General features: G+C 39.1%; 1 protein-coding gene across 1 annotated transcript in view; it reads left to right on the forward strand.

Annotated features, from left to right (window-relative positions):
- MPPED2 (metallophosphoesterase domain containing 2) overlaps window positions 1-23,906 on the forward strand; it is a 103,112-nt gene that overhangs the window by 54,436 nt on the left and 24,770 nt on the right. The window contains 1 exon segment of the mRNA XM_075094924.1: window positions 509-734. Within this exon segment, the coding sequence (XP_074951025.1) occupies window positions 509-734 (226 nt within the window).

The following is a 23,906-nucleotide window of genomic DNA, read 5'->3' on the forward strand; positions in this document are numbered from 1 at the left end:
GTACCCCACGCCTGGTACCCTTGCGACATACTTGTGAGACATTCTGCAGTCCCTGCTCTACCTTCCCACTCAGACCCCCGAGGTATCTTACTGCAGGTCACGCCTGTGGATTAGGACTCAGGACTGCTGACTCTGGCCCAGTCCCATGAATGATGTGGTAGGACTCAGAGTCACATCTTAGGCTAATCTAAATCACTGTGCCATCAGCTGAGAGCAAGGGAGCAGTAGTGGTTAATGCCACCTTTGGAGCTGGTTTGGTGCCTACCAGCTTGTTTCGTTTAATGCTTTTTATTATAACATTGCTTTATGTGACTTTTGTATTACTTTACATTTTAACACAGTTTCATTCAATGGAAGAGAAGCAGCGTTAATAACTTCAGATCAACATGGAGATGCACACAGATCTTGGGTTTTTCATTCTGTCACTGCTAGCTGTCTACTTATTGTGCCGGCAATGCTGGTGTGGGAGGAAAACGTGCTAATTAAGTCCTCTTTTTTGTTATTTCAGGAAACCTACCATATGAATATAAAATAGTGATTGCTGGGAATCATGAACTGACATTTGATAAGGAATTCATGGCAGACCTTGTTAAACAAGATTACTACCGCTTTCCCTCTGTGTCCAAATTGAAACCAGAGGACTTTGACAATGTTCAGTCCCTCCTGACAAATAGTATTTACTTACAAGATTCAGAGATAACAGTTAAAGGATTCCGAATATACGGTGCCCCATGGTAAGTCTCAATTTAAACTTTCTTTGCTGTTTATTACTTGAACCACAGCAGGAATCATTCCTGCTGAAAATGCATGAAGCTGCTTTGTTGCATTGCCCTGCAAAACAGTATCGAACTTAGCTGTAAACCACTCTGAAACAATTGCGCCACATTTTTTGTGGATAAATAGGCTATATTTAGCCCGGTGTGTGAAATAAGAGAAAAAGAATTTTATAATTGTTTCTGTTCTGCCTGCTGAATGCACTTTAAAAATTGTGGACTCGATATCCACTCTGTGCTTGTGGGTTAACTGCAGTGGTATCTTAGTGTGTATTAGAGAAGGAAGCTCCATTATACTGTATGCTGTTTAGGTACTTGTCTGCTGTGCTAATAGATTAGCGTTGGTTGTGTTTAACACCCACACAGCACAAGGTTCAAGGCAGCAGGCGCTTTAAGTGTTATTTCTGATCACTTCTAGGCATTGTTTTCTTTTGCTTGTAAAGTTGTGAAAATCAAATTTCAAGCCAGTTTTGATTTCATTTCACCCCTGTGCCAAGCATATGCAGGAAAAATTGCTGTCCAGTTTTGTACTAAGGAGACTCTTCCTTGTTTTCTTCTCTACATGTTGTTTAGTTGTGATGCCTGATACCTCTCTGTGGAGTCTTGGGTGACACTTGTTTTAAGTCCTTATGCTAACAGCCGCCACAGTCCTTTGAGGCTGTACCAGAAACCTGAACTTTGGTGATGGTGGTAATCGTTACACTAACTGGCATTCTCAATTGTCAGCTGAAGTACTTAGATGTTAATTTATGCACACCTATAAGAAGGGTTTATTATACGCTTATCTGTCTGAAGTCAAGCTTGCTTTGAAGGTGAAAGTAGGAGAGGAAGCGGGAATGGCAGGGGCTGAGCCAAAGAATGGGGCAAACGTACACAGACATTAGAAATTTCCCCCTTCATCTCATCTCTTGGACTGCTCACTTGGCCCGCAGGCCTTGGTGATTCATACAACGCACGTGTTGATGCTTTGGCCAGTGCTGGCTAGATAACAGTGCTGTAGCTCTGTACCTCACATTCTTGACTTAGGGTATTAATTTTTTAATTTAAAAGTCATAGCCTTTAGCTAGTAGTTAAAATCAGACTGACATCGCTTAGCTTGAAAAAAAAAAAAACCACCACCAAAAAAACCAACTCTAAGTCCTGCAGTATCAGCTAATTGGGAGAGATGATCTTAATTCAGGTTAGGAATCATGTCTTAAAGATATTTGAAAGTAATATTTTCTGTATAGCAGCACATAAGTCACAGAAGAAAATGGCACAGAAAGGCCTTGGGTAGTATGAGGTGCATTTGAGACTTGCTGCAAGGTGAGCAGCTGTGTGAGCTGGAAGGTTAGCTGCTCAGATTAAGATTGTGTTCAATATCTTTCATATGTATGTCTCAGACTCGGGGCTTGTGTTCTGCAGGCATCCAATGATTACGAAACTTAGACATCTTTTCAGATTTATTTGGTGCAGATTTATCTGAACTCCGCTTACTACAGAGATGCTGGAGAGATCTGGAGGAGATCCTTTTCCCCATCCAAGTCTGGGGAAAAGTATCTCTGGGGAAGAGAGAGCTTTACATTTACATTTATATGTACTGGCAAAATGTAGTGATCTTCTTCGCCCCCGCCCCGCTCCTTTGCTTCCCGAATCCATAATGGCAATCTGTCACCCTTTTGTCTCTGGCTGCATTTAGAAGTTCTCTCATTTTGCAGATATACATGGATTCAGAACGTTTGTTCTGAAGTATTAAGGGATGCCACATCACGGAAATGAGTTGTTTTAACCATAACAAGTGAATGGCACACCTGTTCTGACCTAGTCATAGAAGACAAATGTTAATTATTCCTCCCACTCCATCAGTTATCCACTGATAACTGGATTTTTCCCATTAGTGATCAACGGGAAATAAAGCTAGATTGCTGGAAAAGCATGCTGAGTTCCAACAAAGTGCAGACTTCTCTCTTGAAGGAGGTTTCATTTGCGTTCAACTGTGAAAAACTGTTGTCAAAGCATGTTTGGGGCAGCTGATGATGCGGAGTTGAGACTATTGTTTTGAGTACAGCTTTTTAAACCAGCTAGTCTGTGTTTGTAGAATAGTCTTTTCTCTTCCCCCCGACCCCACCATGTGAAAATTCAGCTACTTTCCTGCATTGTAGTTGGTCTTTGAGAGGAAGGAAAAGTCACATCAGATACTGGAAAAATCTGTTCCAAATCTGTTCTGTGCCTGGCAACTGAGACAGAACGATCAGACAAGCCTGTTAGCACTTCTTACTTTTTTTCTCCTTCCCCTCCAATCACATCTCACTCTACTACTATAAATCTTCAGATTACCCCAAAGGAAGAGAGTTTGTGGGAGTTTTGTATGTATTTATGGCCTCCTTCCCCCAATTAGTTCTGTCACAGAAGTGGAACACTGGTCATTAACCCAGAAGATGCTCCAACCTTAAAATGAGATAAGTTGGCATGTTCAATTTATGTGCATTTTTGTAAGTATTTCCAGAGGGAAAAAAAAAATTCTCATTTGCTGATAAAGCTATTGGTTTTAATTTAAAAAGAGGGATCAAACCAAGAATAACAGCTGTGATTCTGGAGGTTCCAGCCTGTCAGGGGTTTCTAAGAAGTAATTGCCAGAAGACTGGGAAAACTGGCTATAAGTCATCTATCTATTTAGAAAATGTAAATTGCCAACTCAGTGTAACTACAGAAAAGAAATATCAGTCCATATTCATTACATGTTATTACTCAGGGTACATCTGAAAGCTTTCTAAAGACCTAAGAGAATTCAAGTAGTGCCTCCTAACTTACAATTTAGTAGAATTTGTATGTAGAAAATAACTTACAATACACGGGAGCATTCGTGTGTATTTGCAATTGGAACGTGCGGTGGTGCATATCAACAGCCTCTAAGGAGCAGAAAATTTGAATTTAGCCTGATGGTTCTGAGAGTATTAAATGGCGTTAGCTGGAGGGGAGTTGAAAACAGAGTTATCAGCCCCTAAAAGAGAAAAGAGCAAGGGTGGGACATGAATCACGCTCAGAGTTCTGCTCGTTTTCAGAGGTAGAGAATGTAACTGACATTTTCACACCTTAAATAGGATTCTTTGATGTACCTCGAAGGAGCAAAATGGCTGAAGATTTTCCATTTGGTCTATAGATAACACAAAAACATTTCCCTCCTTTCTCTTCCTTTTGACTTTGCCCTATGAACCTGGCTTGTTTGGTGGGAAAATAATTGATAGTTCATGCAGTCAAAACTCTTAAAGATTCCAATGGAAACATTTTCTCCTTTGGAAACTTGAGGTTGAGGCTACTTCCCAACCAGGACAAAAAATGCAAACAGTAATGGATAGATGAATTTTTAAATCTTGAAACTCCCTTTGTAAAATATGTGTAACCATAACTCATACTGATGCATCTGTAAACGTGTAAAGACAGACAGTCTCTCTCTACTGCAGCTTTAGGCGCTGAATATGTATAAGTGAATACATATAAGTTTTATTTAAATTCAAACGTTATTTTAAAATGCGTGTGTTTTTAAAATTATATTTGAAACTGTTCATCCGTGCTAAGGACTGAATTTACTATAATGTTATAGATGTTTGAATACAAGTATTCTAGCAATGTCTGTTTTCTAATGAAGCTTTAAAAGCATTCAAACCACCAGAGAACTGCAGTTAGCTGGAGCCAGAATTTGTTTAAACCACGTTTTGACAGAAATAATTGTTCAGGGAGAATATGTTTCTCTGTTTTATTTTGTTCTGCTGCTCAGCTCTACAGGTAGCTTTTTTGGTTTGTTAGAAAGACAAAGATAGCTGAAATGAAAAAGTATTCTGATAACCTTTATTTTGTGTGTATAGAAATTTATGGTAGTTCGTTTGATGAACAATGAGGCAGTGGGCTTATTTATGGGTTTAAAATTCTGTTCTCCGTAAAAATTCCACAAAAAATATCACAAGCCATAAGTATAATTTAATCTAATAAAGCGATCATTTCCAGTATTTCTAGCTGTTAAAATATATGGGCAAATTCCACCCATATTTAGCAGAATGAAAACTAAAACTGAAGACTCAAGATGGTCAACATAATATATTTCTCTACATAACTATAGATAGATGAACCTTTTTTGGGGAAGAAAATGTTTAATATAAAAGCTAATTCAATATAAACCAATGCATTTTAATGGTTAATGCAATCAACTTTTTGGAAATAACTGGAAAGCACAAACATAAAAGATTATAATTGATTATTTAAATAATGACTGAAATCTGTGATTTGCATCATTGTGATGAAAATCAATTCATCCTGAATGAAGCCCGGAATAAAGCTCTTCCCTTCTGACAGGAACAGCAGCATTGTTCAGCAATATCCTGCACATTTGTCAAGTTGTAGCTTGTTCAGGTCTCAAGAACAGAAGCACAAAGCTGGCCTCCCAGTTGCTTTTAATGAATACTAGTAGGTTTTTCTTATGTCCAAGAATTTGATCTGTAGGGTGATCCAGAGGTCAAGAACAAACGGATCGCTATCGCTCACCTCTGCAAAGCCAAGGCTTTCATTTGATTTTTTTAGTAACTCTAGAGGAAGTGCCTTAACTCTTTTTCAGAAGCAAAATTTTAATTGGCATAGACAATGCAGCCTTAAGAAAGTATAGACAGGTACAGTTATCTCCTTTAAAAATAATGTTTTGTGCAATTTTTTTCTTCTCTTCTTAGCCCAGTGGAAAATTTGGGCGTTTCATCAAATGGTTTTGCGTAAGTTTGAACCTATTTCTGTAACTGTTTCTTTCGCTGCTTCCTTTGCAATCATATTAATACAAATAGCGCTTAAGTTAGTACGTCTCCCTTCTGATCAGTGTTTTCAGACTTTGTTTATCCTGTCAGAAAAGCATCAGATGATTTTTTTTTTTCTTTTCAATTATAAGTTTTGTAATGCATCATGGATTTTGCTGACAGTCTTCAAGTTCTTGAAATAGCAAGCAAATTAACAGCAGATATTGAGCGTGAGGACTGGAAAACCAATTGGCAACTCACATGATAGGATTCAGATATACTCATGGGTTGGAATGGATCTCATTTCTTTTATTTTCATAGTCTTAGCTGGCAATTAGCTTGTGCCTACAAAAGGGAGGAATAGAAATTGGACTACTCAGCAATAAAGTTCTTCATTGCTCTTTAGCAGTGAGGAAACCAGGGGAGACTGGCCAAGACTGTTGGTGTTGTACCAGTTTTTCAGGAATTCCGGCGTTTATGCAGTAGAAATCAGCAACTGAGAAAAGTATTGGCAAAGACTGAAGTCTTCTGTCTGTGTGTTAAACAAACACACCACCACTGTAGCGTGGCTGTGTTTAAAGGTGCAGACTTCTGTTTCATTTTTCTTGGCATTTGTCCTTCAAGTCTCTCATTTTAGGATCGAAGAATGTATTCCCCTTGGCCTAGAATTGCAGCGGTTTGTTTACATTTTTTGGCTTGTTGGAAGGGTCACTGGTTTTTCTTCAGTCTCTTTGATATCAGATTCACTTCTAAGTAAAAAGTTGTTCTGTTTACTTTTAAAAGCTAGCTGTCTTCCCCGTTCCCCACCCCCGCTTCCCCCCCTTTTCTTCCCCCCCCCCCCCCCCCAAATGTGACAAGTTTGGGACATGGGTAGTTTCACTGACTCAGTGAGATTAGTAATAAGTTTTGATTAAGTATATAACTATCGCTTAAATACAGATACACATATTAAGAGCTTTGCTGAAGTAAGTTGTAATTGGAAAAACAGCAAGTTTGCAGGTGACACCAAGCTAGGCAGTGCGTTGACACACCAGAAGGATGGGATTTCATCTAGACAAGCTGGAGAGGTGGGCCTGTGAGGACCTCATGAGGTTCAACAAGGCCAAATGCAAGGTCCTGACCCTTGGCTGGAGCAACCCCCTGGTATCAATACAGGCTGGGGAAGAAGAGAGTGAGAGCAGCCCTGCAGAAAAGGGCTTGGGGGTACCAGTGAATGAAAAGCTGGACGTGAGGCAACAATGTGCGCTCGCAGCCCAGAATGCCAACTGTATCCTGGGCTTCATGAGAAGAAGCATGGGCAGCAGGTCAAGGGAGGTGATTCTGCCCCTCTGCTCTGCCCTGGTGAGACCCCCTGCAGCACTGTGTCCAGCTCTGGAGCCCTGAGCACAGGAAGGACATGGAGCTGTTGGAGCGAGTCCAGAGGAGGCCACAAAAATGATCTGAGGGCTGGAGCACCTCTCCTGTGGGGACAGGCTGAGAGAGTTGGGGTTGTTCAGCTCGGAGAAAAAAAGGCTCTGGGGAGACCTTATTGTGGCCATTCAGTACTCGAACAGGGCCTACAGGAAGGATGAGGGCAATCTCTTTAGCAAGGCATGTTGTGATAGGACAAGGGGTGATGTTTTTAAACGAAAGGAGAGTAGATTTGGACCAAATATAAGAAAAAATTTTTTACTCCGAGAGTGTTGAAACACTGGAACAGGTTGCCCAGAGAGGTGGTAGATGCCCCATCCCTGGAAACATTCAAGGTCAGGTTGGACGGGGCTCTGAGCAACCCGATCTCATTGAAGATGTCCTTGCTCACTGCAGGGGGGTTGGACTAGGTGGCCTCTAAAGGTCCCTTCCAATCGAAAATATTTTATGACATCCTCAAGTGTCTTTACAAGATGCAGTGAAATGAATGAGATTGGGGTGGGGGGTGACAGGGGTGTAGGTGGGTCTTGTCCTGTGCCCTGTCAGGAATGTGAAACAGGTGCAGTCTGCAGGTGGTTTGTTTCATAGTTCTTTTATTTAGGACAAACAGGAAAAGACTTGGAAGAATTGACACGGCTTCAGGTAGAGCTGATAGCTGATGATAAAGCTCACCTGATGTGATGGTGATAAAATGCAACAGAAATGGAAGAGAAATTAAGTTTGAAAAACTGCATTTGGATTTAATACAAGAAGTAAGTCAAGTAGCAAGTGACTAAATTTTGTTAGCTCCCAGTGAAGGATAAGATTTCTCATGACTGTTTTCAAGATGATTTGGGTCATATTTATCTAATAGATATTGATCAGAATGCTAACTTTACCCTGACATGTGTATGAAATGCTTAAAGTAATTCACAGAGGCTATGAAATAAAGCAAAAATTGCACAAGAACTTCAAATAAGAGAACAGTGGTCGTGAATCAGAGCATAGACATAAAGGTCAAGAGTGACAGCTACATTCATCAGATTCTCATGAGAATCTGTTCAGTAGAATATATCTGGCACCTTACTGCAGAATTGGTCAACATTCATGGATTCAGTTGAAAATCAATGAAGACCGCCAGGTATTTATAACCACCTCTAAAATGTTTAGGTGCTAGTGTATATTATGGTTTGCGTGTATCCTGAAGTATAAGGCTTGCTGACATTTCTGACTCTACTAGTTAAAGATCAAAATCTTAATATGGCTGAGAGCTATGTTTGTATACGTGCACGGAGAGAAGGCTTAAGCAGTGGTTTACAAGCAAGATGTCAACAGCTTATCATCCTGCCTTCATAGATGTGACTGAGTTGCATACACCCTTAAGTACAGAAGGCCTCACAAGCTGCGATGCCTTGCAGATAATTTTGCACAGACAATGATATCATTTTAGGGCCTGTGTGCACAGTATACCTCGGAGAAAATTATGCAAGTTACCACCTAGTAAGTCCATTCTGTGTTCCTCCTCTTCAGCGTTTTAGATAAATGCTAAACAGAGTGTCCTTTAATATGTGCTTCACTGTTTGCCTTACATACTGACATGCATGTCGTGCTTGGAAACCCTGTGCCTGTGGCTAGTTTGACAAAGGAAATAATGCCTTCTAGAAAATGAGCTCATGGTGATTTGAAATAATCTGACACGTGTCATCGTATTTATTTTGTGAGTACTTGAGTATTGTATCTGCAGATCTGCCAGCTTGTCTGTCCTCTGCTTCTGGAGAGCTCTCACCTTCTGTTTTGATGCTTCAGCAGCATGTGTTGGATGGGTAAGACTGACAAAAAGTTGTGTGGTCAGGTTCTTAAAAAAAAATCCAGGTTATTTCTGTTCGCATGTGAATTAGTGTATCTTACTGGCAAAAGCTGATGTTTGCAGCTGCTAGCTGTATTGCCCTCTTGAGTAAGGTTTACAAGTTTGTACCCTGAGAATATACTTAGGGATTGTGTATCAGCTTAAATTTTAGGTAAAGAAAGCTTTATGTAAGAAGGAAGGATGAATCTTTCAGTCTCTTTTTCCTGGCACAGATTTTAATGCATCTTGTTTCCAAAACCAGGAATGTAATAAAAAAGGACTGCAAGAAAGGTGTTCTCTTTAACACCTCTCTTAGTGTTCCATCTGGACTGCTTGGGACATTTCCATGTCCTCTATTGCAGGAAAATGGAGGAGAAAGGCAAACTAACTGCTAATCTGAAAGCTATAGTCCTAAAGTGTTTCCCCTTTTAATATGGGATGCCCCAATATGCTGTAATCCTCAGGTTTGTGGATATCTGAATTTGTTTTTTTTTTTTAAGTTCTGAGTAAGTTTGTCTCCCACTGCTGCTTGTGAATATAACACAGGTTTTGTATTTGTTGAGAAACCTAGAAAATACCATTTTAAGGAAGAACGTCTTCAGTTGCCTAACCTGAAGATTATAGCCAATCAAATGGAATACTTTCGAAAACAGAGAAGTAGTTTTCCTCAGAGGCATGAAAAAGTTCCATCATTTTCCTTACGGTATTTGTGTAGACGCTCCACATTGTACATGCATAACTCCTAATTGTGTTGAACATCAGCAGAACTCCAGGTAATGAAAAAATGTATGTTATCTTCCATTTCATTTCAGAGGGATTTATTTGTAGGAGTTTTCTTTGGCTGAGTACCTTTTCCTCATGAGGTGGACTCCAGCTCAGGGCCAGGAAAATCCTCTGCCCAGGATGGCATGGCAGGAGTCTCACTCCTCGCGGGGTCATATGGGGTATGTGGGATCTCTGCTGGGTCTTAGCACCTGCTACCGTATTGCAGTGGCAGCAGTGTTTTGAGTAACAGTCATTCATTATATGCCAATATTGTGCTTGCTGATCCATGTATGTATAAGTGAAAAGTATAGCTCCTGCTAATTTTATAATCATCTAGTATCAACAGCAATTTAGGTGATACTTAAAGTGTGAGACGAAAGTATGTTTTGTTTCAAAGAAAGATTTTGTTTCGTAAATTTTGGAGTCAAAATACAGAAAATATTCAGAGATGCAGAGGCTGATCGTCCATCTGGAAGTGAGCCGCTGGAGCACAGAACAGCGAGACCTTGCCATAAGGATGTGCCTTTAGCTTATAATTACTAGCAGTCAAACCACCTAGAGTCTACACCTTTTCTTATTTATATTCCAGTCCTGCAACCTTCCCTATTCTCTTGTGCCTTTGTTCTATTAATCTACAAAACAGGGCTCGACTTGTGATTAGTCCTTAGAGGTTGTTTCTATTAATCAGGCTGCAAAACAGGTCTACTTGGATGTTCTGTTGCAAGTGCTTAATGTGCTTTCCTCATCAGTCCAAGGCACAGAGCTGCTAGGGATGGTTTAAATGGCAATGAAATCAGTGATGTGTCTGCTGCGCTTTCTTTCTGTTTACATCTTGATTGTGTTGCTGTACGATGGGGAAAATAGAAAGAGGGAAAAAATTGCAGTCCTATAGAAAATCGCTTAAGCTAGTGACATTTGTGGCTCCATGTTGATAGAGAGCTAACTGGCAGCTGCAGGACAGATCCTGTCACAGCAGTACTGCTTGGTAGGTGTGTTCTGAATGAGAACTTGCCCCATCTTTAAATGTGAGGATTAAAATTCAGGCTTTGATCACAAATAGGGGCCTAAGTTTAAACTCTTTTACAGAGTTTTAAAGATAAATCTATCCCCATAACATTCAGAGGATCTTTTAAAATAGTGTGTATTCTTCTGCAGTAGATAGAAAGCCAGACAGATTTCTGCTGATGTGTGTATATATATAACAGAAAATAGTCTAAGAGTTTGTGGAATATAAACAAAGAAAACCCAAACTGAACTGTTCTGTAATGCTTCCATTATTAGAACTTATCGTAAAATTTGAACAATAAACAGCATATGTAGTGAGAAACTAATCTAGTTTTATTATAGAAGATATTACTAACTATAAAAGCATAATGATTTATGCTTCTAATTAAATACAGTATTTCCTCCCTGTAGGAGGACAGTATCTATTTTTAAAACGTATCAGAAGAAACAAACCAGACCCCTAGTTATTTTTTTCTATACTGTTCCTTTGGTTCTATTTTTTTTTTTACTTTTTGTTATGTTGATTATGTATTTCTTTGCCAGCTCAATAAAGTCTGTCACTGAACTAAAGAACTTAGGCTGCTGTCTGGAAAAAAACCCTGGCCCTGAGGCAGCGGGGTTTCTCTCAGCTGCTGTGCTTGCCTCTCACAGTGCTCATGTCCGTTTTTTTTCTGTCCATGCCTCAATTTCTCTAGTGCACAACCTTAAATTACCAGCCTTTGCAAAACTGGCCCAGTCTTGACTTCTAGTGAAGTCCAAACCTGAGTTCTTGCTGGCTAGGCTGAGAACTGGTCTCTTACTGCTCTGTGCCGTCGTTTAACCGCTGATTTGAAAGGCTTTGTGCTGCCTCGCCCCCAACTGCAGACTGCTTCATTAGGCTGTGGTTTGTCCAGTTTGACCTTCCATGGCCTAAAGAACAGAGTTAAATGCCAGCGTGACACCTCCCTCCCTCGCCTGACGCAGTGCAGAGGTAATGCCTTCGGTGTGGTGCCTTATCGCTGACGTGATCCTGACACGAATAGCTGAGTGAGCCGCTTTTGCACAGCCAAGTAACCTGTTTAACAGCAATTAAGAAGGGGTCCCCAGATGTATCATGCCTTGCAAATTCATTGTGCCCGCTCATTATTGTGTTGGTTGAGGAGGAGCTGGGGTTCTGGGTTATCGCCACCCTCTCCCTGCAGCAAACCCAAGGTGCTACAGAGGGCTAACCGTTTGAAGGTCCCATGTAGTAAAGCCATTTTCCAGAGCGTTGCAGACTAGTAAAAACAGTCACTTAAGCAAATTAGTAATAGTTTGTACTGTCCAAGGTAATTTTGTTTCCAATTCTAGCTGTCTTTGGATTATGTTGTTTCAAAGCCACCACTGTGAAATTTTACATATCTTGTTCTTATTAGGAAGTCAGAAGAAATATCCCCCCAACGTGTTTTTTTTTCTAGTCCCCTTTTGGTCATTTCATTTTCACCAGCTATTCCTGCTGTTTTTTTTCCTTCTTTCTTCTTTTTTCCTCCCTCCTTGTCATTTCCCATGTTATCTGAGAAATCACTCTTCCTGCATTGATTCATTTCGACCAGAGTCTGGAAGGCACAGAGAATCAAATTAACTAATATTTTACTTTTGCATGTGATTAATGCTAATGCTTACAAAGAAGAAAATACTTTACTGTGATTTAATTTTCATTCTCCGGTTGATTCCCAGTGATTTAATTTTGCAGAGGGTTGTCTCTCTGCTTATTGTCTCTTACAGAATCAGTGAAGTTAGAGATGGAAAAGACCAAAGATTTTGCCATCGCAGGATCATCTCCTGTGCTTTATTTTTGAATGTTTTGGGCAATCTTAGTGAATGAAGGAGTTTTAGTTAATTCCTTTTGAGATTGTTCCATAGTGTAATAGGTGTCACAAATGGGAACTAATACTCTGCTTATATTCCTCCTGTGTGCATTTCGTTAAAACAAACAAACAAACAAAAACAAACCATATTGTACCATACTTGGTGAGATGAGCCTAAAGGTTTCTTGTACCTTTCGAGATGTTTATATTCTTGTATCTTTCAGACCCTGTGTCCATTTAATTACATAGTCAATCTTTGTAATCCTTTCAAGTTTTTCTCTTTTGCGCTTTCTTATTTCTCGTGAGGTTTGTTTTTTATTTAATTGATATTTCTGGGTGTTGTTTTTTGGTTGGTGTGGTGTGTTTGTGGGTGTTTTTTTTGTTTGGGTTCTTGTTGGTGATTTTGTCTGGTTTGGCGTTTTTGTTGGTTGTTTTTTGTGGCTTTTTTATTTTTTAATTAAATGAAATCTTCAGAAGAGGCTAAGAACCAAACCCCGGTACTCTGCATGGATGTCTCTAATGTGCTGTATGGTTGAGTAGAAATACTTGGCTAACTGGTGCAGTATGGTGACCGTATGTTTCATTGCTTCTGCAGAAAGTCCAGACGTGCATCACAGTGTTTTTTTGATGTCTTGTGATACATCCATGTGTGTATCCCAGATCATTTTTTCTTTTTCTCCACTCGTGTTGCAAGCTTTTCATAATTTGCTGTCAGCTGCTGCCCTTAGGTCTTTTGTTTTAGCTTAATGGCTTTTGGGTTTCTTGCTTTCACTTATTATTTATGTTTTTAAAGTCTTCTCAGATGTATTAGCCTGCATTTCTTTCAGAAGGAGTCCTGTTTTCTTACTTCTCTCAGTGTTTCTAACCTCTTTTGGCATAATTTCTTTCCCCACTGTCATGTTTTAACACCTCTCACTGTATTGGAATCTGTGAATTTAATTAATGTACTGTTTACCCATTCTTCCAGTTCATTAATAAAGATGTTAAATAAAACTGATCCTAATAGCAGTCCCTGTGGCAATCCACTAGCACCTCCCTTGTGCTGCTGCAATCTATTTGTTTATAGCCCTTTAGCCACTGTTCGTCTGTGAGATAGTCCTCACAGGCAAGCCAACCTTAGGGTTTTGAAAAGGGATCGTATCACATTTTGCCGAAGTCTGGGACGTTACAGTCTACTGTACTATTTTCATCTACTGACTTGACTGAATTTAATATATTTACAAAAATTAAATGTGGTGAAATGGAGCTATGATTTTGGAGCACTTTGAAATCTTAGCAGCTGAGTAGCTATAATTCTCCTTTCTTACAGCAATTACACCTCCTCCACCCCCCACCCCAATTACACCGTAATTTTATTCTGTGCTGAATTTAGACTTACTAGGAGATAAATCTCAGTATCACTTCTTAATTCACGGTGTACAGATCAGCACCACGTTTCTCACTGCTTCTCCAGGATCTGTTTTTAAAAACAGAAGTACTCCAGATAGTATTTTTCTGTTAATATTTCAAGCTTTGAATTATTTATTGCTTGTTTGTCAGCAGTCATTGTGGGCAGAGCTTTGTAATTTTGTAATTTTATGTATTTTATATATATATATATATATGTATAGATCTGTCTGAAATTTTGTTCACCTGTTTGCAAAAGCAATAGTAAACTCTTGCCTTAATTTTAAGTGCACACTTTCATTCCTGTGGAAATTTTAAAGATTCGTCTGTGTGCTTAAGTTCAGCACAGTTTAAGTGCTTTTCTTGCTGTGCAGCGTGGGGGTATCGTTAGGTTAGTAGCCCACTGAATTTCTATTTCATTCAAATTCAAAGATATTTAAAATTGCAATAGGAAAGATCTTTTTCTTCCTGACTTCTTTCATTTACATTATATGCATCTATATGAACTTGAATAGCAAGTTGTGTCATCAGCAGTTGAATAAAAACAAACTTGGGAAATTTCTGCTTCTTCTACATATTTTTGCCTTGATTTTACAAGCTCAGTGCAAGAGTTGATTTTTACATTATAGAGTGTAGTGTTTATTTGTCACAGCTTGGTTGGAATGGCATGCTGTTCAAATCACAACTGAATCATCATAACCGGGAGAAGAAGAGGTATTAAAATATGGGTCACAGCCCTGACTTACGGCTGTGGTAATCTGGAGCTATAGTAACATAAAAGCAGAGCGCTTGTTACCTTTGGTTGGTTGGGGCTGGGGAGCATTGCAGTCTGAATGAAGGGTCACTCATGGCATGCGTGGTGCTCGTACATCGCTGACCGCTCTGAGCTGGGACTTCTTGCTTCTCCCCGCTGAAGAGGGCGACTTCTCCAGTGGCAACTAAGCAGTGAGATGCTGTGTTAAGTGACTTGAGAGTGATTTTGATGTTGCCCTGCAAGCACTTAAATCCCACTGGAACTGGGGAAGGGAAAGGAGGCTGGGAGACAGACAACATAATCTCAGTTCTACAATCAGTAACACTGGGTCTGAGCTCTGCCATATTACCTGTTAATACAGACTTCCTCCAAGTCAGCTGGGTTTCCGATTCATTCCCCAGAGCATAGAATCGGGGGGGTGTGCTGACTGCAAGGGGGACACAGGTACTGCGGTAGCTGTGCTCCAGATTTTGAACCAGTCAAGTTTATACTGGGTAAATACTTTGCATGTTGCTGCTGCAGTGTTTTCATTTGGGGTTTTGATCTAGTATTGGGTATGCTAAAATGGGATTTACTGCCTTGTTGAATGATGATTTTGGAAGAGAATTAGTACTTCAGTAAGATCTGCTAATAATGAATAGTGAGAGATGGACTGACAGGTTCAGTGTGTATCTCTGTACTTCTGTAAACTTAAGCATATCCAATTTGAGTTTAAGTGCTTTCTGTATAAAGCAGGTAATGGAAAGTGGCTGTGATAGATTTTTAAACAGCGTTACTTAGCTGGTGTTATGTTCTTAGTGTGTTGAACCTTGAAGAGAAATGCATTAGGAAGTTCCTGTACCCTCCCATCAGAAGGCCATGTGATTTGCGTTTATGCATGTATGTGAAAGGCAGTTTCACACAGGGGACCACTGTGAAATAATTTTAATTCAGGCATATTTCAGAAAGATGAGAGGGTAAGAAGATACAATAAATGCATTGGTTTCTTCAGGAGGCGAACTGTTGGGTCATGGGTTCTTGGTATAAAGGAGAGAGTGCTCTAGACAGGTGTCCATAGTTTGTGAGAGTTGGTCGCATATGCATGTCAGAAATGCCTTTGAAATTAATAATTAGCACAGTTATCACACAAGTAGAGACCATGTATCTTCAAGGAGATCTGGTCCTTCTACTGCTTCTTGAATGATACTGTGCCGGTATGTATCACAGTTTAATGATATGACTTTTTAATTATAGTATTTCATCTATATTGTTTACTGCAGCCTGCAGCAATCGGTGGAACTGAATTTTTAAGGTTTGTTTTCGGACCTGCAGACTGCTAGGCAGCTGCTGCATATGCTGACTGTGCTTCCAGTTGAGAGACACGTGGTTGCCCAAAGGATGGAGCATATGGGTGAGGGAACAGGGAAGGGGAGTCCTAGCTCTGACACTCACTGTTTGGGGAATAGCGAGGCACTGGTTTCTATGCCTTAATTTCTTCATCTACAAAATGAGGCTTGTAATATTTATATGCGTTTCTCACTGCTTGCCATTTGGACAGTAGTTTCAGCATTTGAAGCACTGTGACTGTGCCAAGTATTACTATTAACTTATTTTTAGCGAGATGATCCAGCAAGGTACTGAGAAGACACAGACGTACTTTGATGAATGATTTCAAAGGAGCCAGTGGGACTGTTTGCCTGCTTGAAGTTTGTGTACTTGCTTAAGTACTTGGCTGGATCATGGCACTGGAAAGCTTAAGTAGGTGTCTATTTTCTTCAGGATAAGAAGGGGCGTATTTGAGATACTGTTGAAGTGGAAGAGATAGCTGTGTTACTTGAAGTGGGAACTGATAACGTGTGATTTCAGGACACTTGAAGCCCTCTTTTCCAAAAGGAGGAAGGTTAATAAAAAGTGTGCACTGAGCTTACTTCCTGAAATTTCTCTTTGGGATGGTAAATGCATCACTCATTAAAAATGAGTTTATTAAGAAAGATTAAAAGAATGCAGACAAGCTTCAGGCTGTGCTGCGGTAGAATGGAGTCGGGTAAAACCATCTGAAATTGCTGGAAATGCTGTGCTCACCTGCCGCTACCTGAACCAGGCGATGGGCTGGCAAATGTGCCATTACTATAGAAACTGTTCCCCAGACTATGTCTGTACCCGAACGCCTGTTGAGAACTTCTCCCAAGGAAGCGATGAGTTGTCAAAGACCCGCACAATCCCAGCCCTCCTCTCCCCACCCCAAACTCCGAGTCCAGCCTGTTTGTTTTCCACAGGGCTGTTAGGATGTTGCTTATTTTTCCAATAGACCCACCTTGGCACTAAGTATCTGTGGGTAAGACATTTAGACTTCAAAGGAATTTAGACCTTCGTTTGAACTTGAGGGTGGGCCACACATAAGCACCTGTGGGAAGAAGGGCACCTTTGTACCTCACAAAATAATGCTAAGACTCATTTCTACCTACTAATAACCACGCCCTGCTCTGTATTTAAAATCAGACTAAAAACAGAAGACTCAATCTTCAATCAAAGGCACTTCCCAGGTATTTGAGAAGAGAGTCCCTGCAGTCCAGGCGGTGAAAACAGACACGTCTTCTTACCTTCTATCAAAAGCAGTGTTGAAATGTAGGGCCTGTTATTGTATATTTATTCAGGCATCAATCACAATCAAGCCTCCTGCTAGTTCATCTGTAAGGGCATTGTAATCCTATTTTTATCAGTTCCTTCCTGTACCTCAGACAGTTAAAATAGCATGAGTAGGGGTCAGAAATATCTTAATGGGTTTGGTTCCCAGAGATATCAGTGACCAGAGGAAGAGTTTTGCAGAAATTTCTTCCTGAGCTGATAAGGTAGATAAACAGGGGCAAGGTGCAGAGCGAGGGCATGCTGTGGGAAGTGGAGCATTGGATGGCACTGTAAAGGAGCTGCAGAAAGATTAGCTAGACAGGGTTACTTATGGGAAGACCTCAGGAGCAGACGGAAAATAAGTGTTACCATGTTTGCCGAGTTACCCATTTGGAAAAGAGAGTGTTTCATCTTTTCCAGGGTGGGCTAGTTTAAGTCTAAGTGATTTTTGTAATTGGCTTTGCTCTTGTTTTCGCTTTTGTACTTCTTAAAAAAATCTATGAGTGATTATTTATTTGAAGAAAGCTGATTGTCGCTGATTGGCAATGTTTCATTCTTGTTAACTTTGGACGGTATGCCACTTACTCTTATTTAAATAACAGCATAGCTTAATATACATTAGAGTAATTACATTTTATTTTACATTTTTACACTTCACATTTTTGGCAGACGTACTTCAAAATTTTCTGGTTATGAAGTGATGAATTATGCTTTTTAAACTCTTCTGTCATTAATTGAGGCTGTCTTTGGATGCAAAGTAGAATTAATTTATGATTGAACTCAGTGAATGGTTTACCAGAATAAAACTACCTTAGAACTTCTAAATAAAGGCAAAGTAGGTTCATTACAGCAAATTTTATCTTCTAAGACTAAGTATTACCTTTGTCTCAGTTTTTAAACTGACCTATTGTTCCTGGTCAAGCTAGTCTTTCAAGATTGGAGAGATAATGGACTTAGTCTTTCATTCTTAGGTTTTAGTCCTATGTTGCAGGTAGCACCTTTGCTTTTATGATTCTAAGTCTATTTTATTTTAGGTGGTTTTTTTTCATTTTAATTAAACATTAATATGAACTACTTGTATGAGCTAAAATAAAAATATATATTATGTTCTCCAAAAGCAGAGACTAATCCTGTTAAAAAAAAAAGTTTTCAGTAAACTGTGATTCTCAGAGCTTATTTGGGGACTTCTGAGTGTTCAGTGGCTTGACTTTTAACTTTAGGAGCAATTACACACTGCTTACTTTTTAGGATATTAATGATTTTAATACATTATTGTAAGTGTAGACTTCATGTGGGTAGTTATAGATTGATGGTAAATGCTAATAATAATCAGCTGTCCAAGACAGTAGTAATGTACTTAATATAAACTGGAATTCATTATGTAAAAACCCAAAATAAAAATGCATGTCAATTAAATCAGAAATACAAGTTTTTCTCACCACCACCACCGTTTGTTGTTGTGAATCTTAATAATTTCTGCTGCAAGTCTGTTATAAACTTGCTGAAGAGACCAGAGAAGCCACGCGTCAAGCTACTTTTCTACTTAGTACTTTTTTTTTTCTTCCTTCCCCTTAATGTGCTAGGGGTTGCAGCTGCTTATGAAACTTGGGTTTATGTTCAGTTACACAATATGAGGAGTTTATGCTAACAATGTGCTGAAGATTTTGAATGGCATTCCACCATGTTTTTATTTTAATTTTAGTTGATAATTATTCTAATTGTGTATTCCAAAATATCCTTTCTCATGGAAACTTATTTAAAATAAATTGCACAAGAAAGCAACCAATCAGTAAAGTCAGAAATATTTTTGGAGACTGAATGACTTTCACAAGCGACAAAAGAGTGAAAACATCAGCATTCTTCCATCGTGAATAGTGAAAACTAGGAACAACTAATAAAAAGCAATCCCGCTTATTGCAAACTAAAACTGCATACGTAGTAAGCTAAACTTCAGTATTTCTGTACTTCTGGGGTTGTGTGATGCTTTCTGGAACACACCTAACGCAAACTGAGATGAACTTGGTGAACTTGGGTACAGCTGCAAGTTCTGGAAAGCTGTAGTGCTCTTCACAAAGCCTGCTGGATTCAGTCCATCAGGGCTGAGAGCAAGCAAGCACGGCAGGTAGGCCTTTCCCAGGGGTGTCTCGCAGATTTCCTTGTTTGCCTTTTTCGTTTCTGTAAAGGAAGTTCCTTGTGGTTTTCAGCCTACCTCTGGAAAGCACTGCCCTTTCATACAGAAGCGTCATGCTGAATTGTGCATTAAAAATCTTAGATAATTATAATTTCGTAGCAGCTGGCCTTACAACAAGAGCAATAAAATCTTATTGTTTGAGGAATAAGCTGTAGTTCAATGAGAAACTCTGCAGTTACAATAATATAGGTTTTTCTTTTGTTGCTGTTCTTAACTAGCCGTTCAAGAAATATTAATTGTTTCTGGAGGCATGCTACGAAAGTTAATTCAAAAGTTGCTCTGACTTTTTTTTCCCCTCTTTAAATCACAAGGAGGTAAAGATCAGTGTGAGCAAAGGAGGTCATTCTAGTTGGAATAAATAGTGGGGGCAGAGGGGGTTGTGACTTTCATATCACAGCTTTCATGTAATACTTCTACTTCCAATTATATTGGACTTTCCTCATGCCACTCTGAAGGTAATATTTTAGGTGAAGTCATTTTACTCCAGCAAAACCTGACAAGGGCAAACTTGGTGAAGGTATAGGAACCACTTGTGCTCATATTCTGTTCCAGAAACTAGGTTTTTTCATTAGCGTGGTGATTCTTTAAAACAGCCGCCCTCAAGGTAGCCGAGCAGCACGGGGAGCTCCCCAGGCTCTGAGCAGAAAATCCATCTCATGCTGCTGCTCTGTGGCTCCCGGTCAGATACACGGCACGTGTAACCGTTCAGGATTGGAAAGCTACTGTTGAAGCAAGGAAGCTTACAGACTGTGGTTTCTATGCTTGATTTCTCAAATATGCAGTGACGCTGCTGAAAGTAAGCAGAGGAGTCCATCCTGCAAATTTGGGTGTGAAAAATTTCATTTGCTGCAAGCGGCTCCCCTGAATGCATGTCAGAAACTGTGCGTGTTTGTGGAAACACGGTCTTTCTTCTCTTCCTGCTTCCTCACTGTGTTTTCACCATTTGTATCTACTCTTCTACATTTTGATTCTATGGGGATTTTATATAGACAAATCAATAACATGCCTCTAATCCTTTGTGTAAAATTTTGCTAGCTCTAAAGAGGGTGGTGCTTTATAAGCAAGGTATGATCAAGAGCTCACTTCATCTTTCCATTGACTACAGTGAACATTTGGTCCAGTCCTTCTGATTCCACCTTCATGCATTTCCAACATTTTAGTATCAGTATCATTAATGAAATATGTTTTACAATAAGTCTGCAGTAAATATCTTGCTGCTAGTCACCGGGAATTAAATCTTGATACAGTTTAAATCAATGGGCAAACTTCTCATTTCAGTGGGAGATGACATTTCAGTCCCTGTGAATCACTGTCAAATCTGGGGTGAGAAGACGGGGGACCATTGTACCCCCTCAAGACAGATAGGGACTCACTCTGTTTTGGTATGTTTTGCAGTCAAGCAGAAATTACTGTATAAACCTCGCATTGTATGCCTGATACTTTCCAGCTAAAATAAGATATTTTATAGAGGCTTTGGTAAACATAAGCTTAAAGGGTAAATGGTAGATTATAAAACACAGAAAATGGCAAATCATATTTGCCTATGTGCATACATAGCTCTTGTAAAACAGCAGACTGACCTGGGTGGCTTTGGACAAGGAAATTGATTGCAGTGGCCATGCAATATTGAGAGAGCAAAGAGAAGTGTCTGGATTTTAGCAGGATTGGACTAGCAGGTTTCAGAGATTTCCAATCTGCTAGTGCCAAATAAGGCTTTTTTGGCTATGAGGTAGTGTCTGATTATGGCACCATGTTCTAAAACACGGCACTTATTATAAATAAATCTACTGTAGTAATCATAATGAACTATCAAATAATTATCTCCGATAGTTACCCTATGTGAACTGGTTTTCATAATTCAGTATCTTTAAATATGCTAAAAAAGTATATCTGTTTCCATGAATGGTGTGAGCAAAAGGCCCTGATAATTAAGTCATTTTCTCTTTGGGAAGAATAGAATTACCATCTGAAATATTTATAGCAAATATCTCAGTGACCATATAATGGATCAAGTCCAGTTTGAAGTCACCCTTTCCTATAGCTTGAGTTCAACAGGAGTTAAAATATCTTTGCATAACACGAGTAGAAGTTAAAAATGTCATTAGTCTCTATTTTATCACTAAGGTTTATTGTAAAAAGATAAAATCCCAAGTGTACCAAATGGGGGGGGGAAGGAGTGGAGAGTGAAAAAGAGGCACCAGATTTACAAAGAACAAAGAAAATGTCTGATAACTATAGTTCAGGATAGGAACGTAGAAAAGTTGAGAGGAAATCTAAGATAACTAGAAGTTTTGATGCTGAGCTGGCAAAACTGGTGTAGTTTAACTGAGAATCTGAAAAATCCATGTTGAAAGCACTCGGTCATAAAAGCATCTTCAGCATCTGCAGAAAGGCTGTATCGGTTTATTGGAAAACTCAATAGATGCATTTTTAGGTCCTAGATAACTTTCTGACTGTGGTCCTCTGAGTCTGACCCAAAGCTTATTGAAGCCAGTGGGGTTTTTTCCACTGATCTCAGTAGGCTTTAAATTATTTGCTTGATCCCAAAGTTCTTAGAAAACAGATGAGGAAAATTTAAATACTGTACTTGGAATTCCGCCTGATTAAGGATTTACATTATGACATACAGCATACAGGCTCAACCATATCTCCATCTTGATGCCAGCTTTGACATCTTAATAACTTAGAAAAACATATTTAAGTCTCCAGGCCTGTAAAAATTTGAAAATGGCTTTTGCCTTGTGGCTGCAGAGAGTCCTTCATTGCAGCTGTAGTCTGAAAAGTTATGGGGGTTCTGTGTTTTCCACAGTGTAGATGTATTCCAACATTTCAGCGTATTATTTTAAGAACTTCCTTACACTCAGCAGGTATCAGTTCGTTATGCAGATGAAAATAAAAGATTAGGGATGAAAGCCAGCTCCCTCTGAAATCAGTAGCATTGGCTCCTCAGTTCTGTAAATGCAGGATTTCATTTTAAAAGTTAGTTCAGAAGACAAAAAGCCTTCCCAATAGAAGGCATGACCAGTATAGTTTCATACTAGAGGACTAAATAGAGGACCCTTATAATTCCAACTGCTTTTCAGCTGTACTGCTACTTTTGGAGATGTAAACATAACTGTTTGAAACAGTATGTTAAATTCTTGCAAATTTCTTTAAAGCTATTAAAAGTGTCACTAAATAATTTTAATTCTAAAAAGAAATTTGTTTTAATTTTAAATTTTTTAAAATTTAAATTGTGATGCAGTCCAATACTATTACACTTTAGAAAGGCAGATGGGAAGGATAAGGGAAAGCATCTAATCCACACACCACCTTTATAATAACCCTATTTATAATGTGGGCTGAAAACGTAGAGCTTCTTAAGTTAAATTGGGTGGACTTGAAAGCATCAAAGCTGAATATTTTATGTGAAGCTTGTCAAGGGCCCTTACTAAAATAGCTTAAAAGCAGTATCACAGTTACCGCCTTATAAGCATTGCACTTCCAGAGAAGAAACATGCTGAAGGGTTTTCAATATTGCCAGAAGTTGGCATATATATTTTTTAGGTGTCAGATTTTATATGCTGTGTATATACATGCATGCTCATGTGAACAAACACCTTTCTCACAGTTCTTTTGTGGAAGCTTTATTTTATATAATGCATCATGTTCCTTAAGGTGCAGTAATTATTTTTTGTTGGTTTTAGGTTTGGAGGTTTGGTTTTTTAAAGTATTATTATTTTTTATTGCTATTATTGTAATTGTTATTATTATTTAAAAGCTGAGAGTTAAAGCTAAGCAAGTGTTCCTAAGCAACTTTTTTTTTTGTTAAAGCAGCACCTGCAATCCATCCCAGCTGCTTTAAACATCAGCCTGTGGACAAGTTGAATTACACTTTGCAAAGGCTTGGCCCTCTCCATTGTCTATAAAGGAGCCCAGCAAACTAGCTTGTACCAAACATTTGACTTTTGAATGGCTAAATTTAGCTGACAAGGACTCTAGTATTAATAGACATGCATTCACTGTACCTAATAATAACAGGTCATATTTGTTCCCAATGCATTGTAAGAAATAAAGCTACAGCAGGGGTAGACTTCAGTAAGGATATCGTGACAGTGATTGAGACACTGAAAAATGTTAAGCATTGTGGAAAACTGCTTATGACAGCCAGCAATTGCTTGTATTATGCATGCTTTGCTAATTCATCTATCTGAATACAAGTTGCAGTTAAGCAATTAAACATTGAAACAAAGGTAAATACTGCCCTCCCTTTTAAAAAGTCTTGTTTACAGGCAGAAGTTGAACTGCTCTAACATTTGATGAACAAAGTTTGATAAGGACTCATGTGTTTTGATATGCAAGTATGTCAATCTAACATGCAAAATCATGCTCATTTTCTGTGCACTTTTTTACTTTATTGTAATGGCGTAGCATGTACTGTAGCATATCTCGTTCAGATACCAATATATAGGAAAAAAAAATATATGGAATATATTACGTGTGTGTGTGCACACGCATGCATAGACTTACTGGCCTTCCCTGTAGGGGATGGTGAGGCTATTCCTCTAGGGTTTTTTGTTTGATTATTCTTTTTTTAAACAGTATTTAATTTGTGTCCCCTGAATGAGGAGGACTTT

The sequence above is a fragment of the Phalacrocorax aristotelis genome, chromosome 5 (genome assembly GCF_949628215.1).
Source record: "Phalacrocorax aristotelis chromosome 5, bGulAri2.1, whole genome shotgun sequence".
NCBI lineage: Eukaryota > Metazoa > Chordata > Aves > Suliformes > Phalacrocoracidae > Phalacrocorax > Phalacrocorax aristotelis.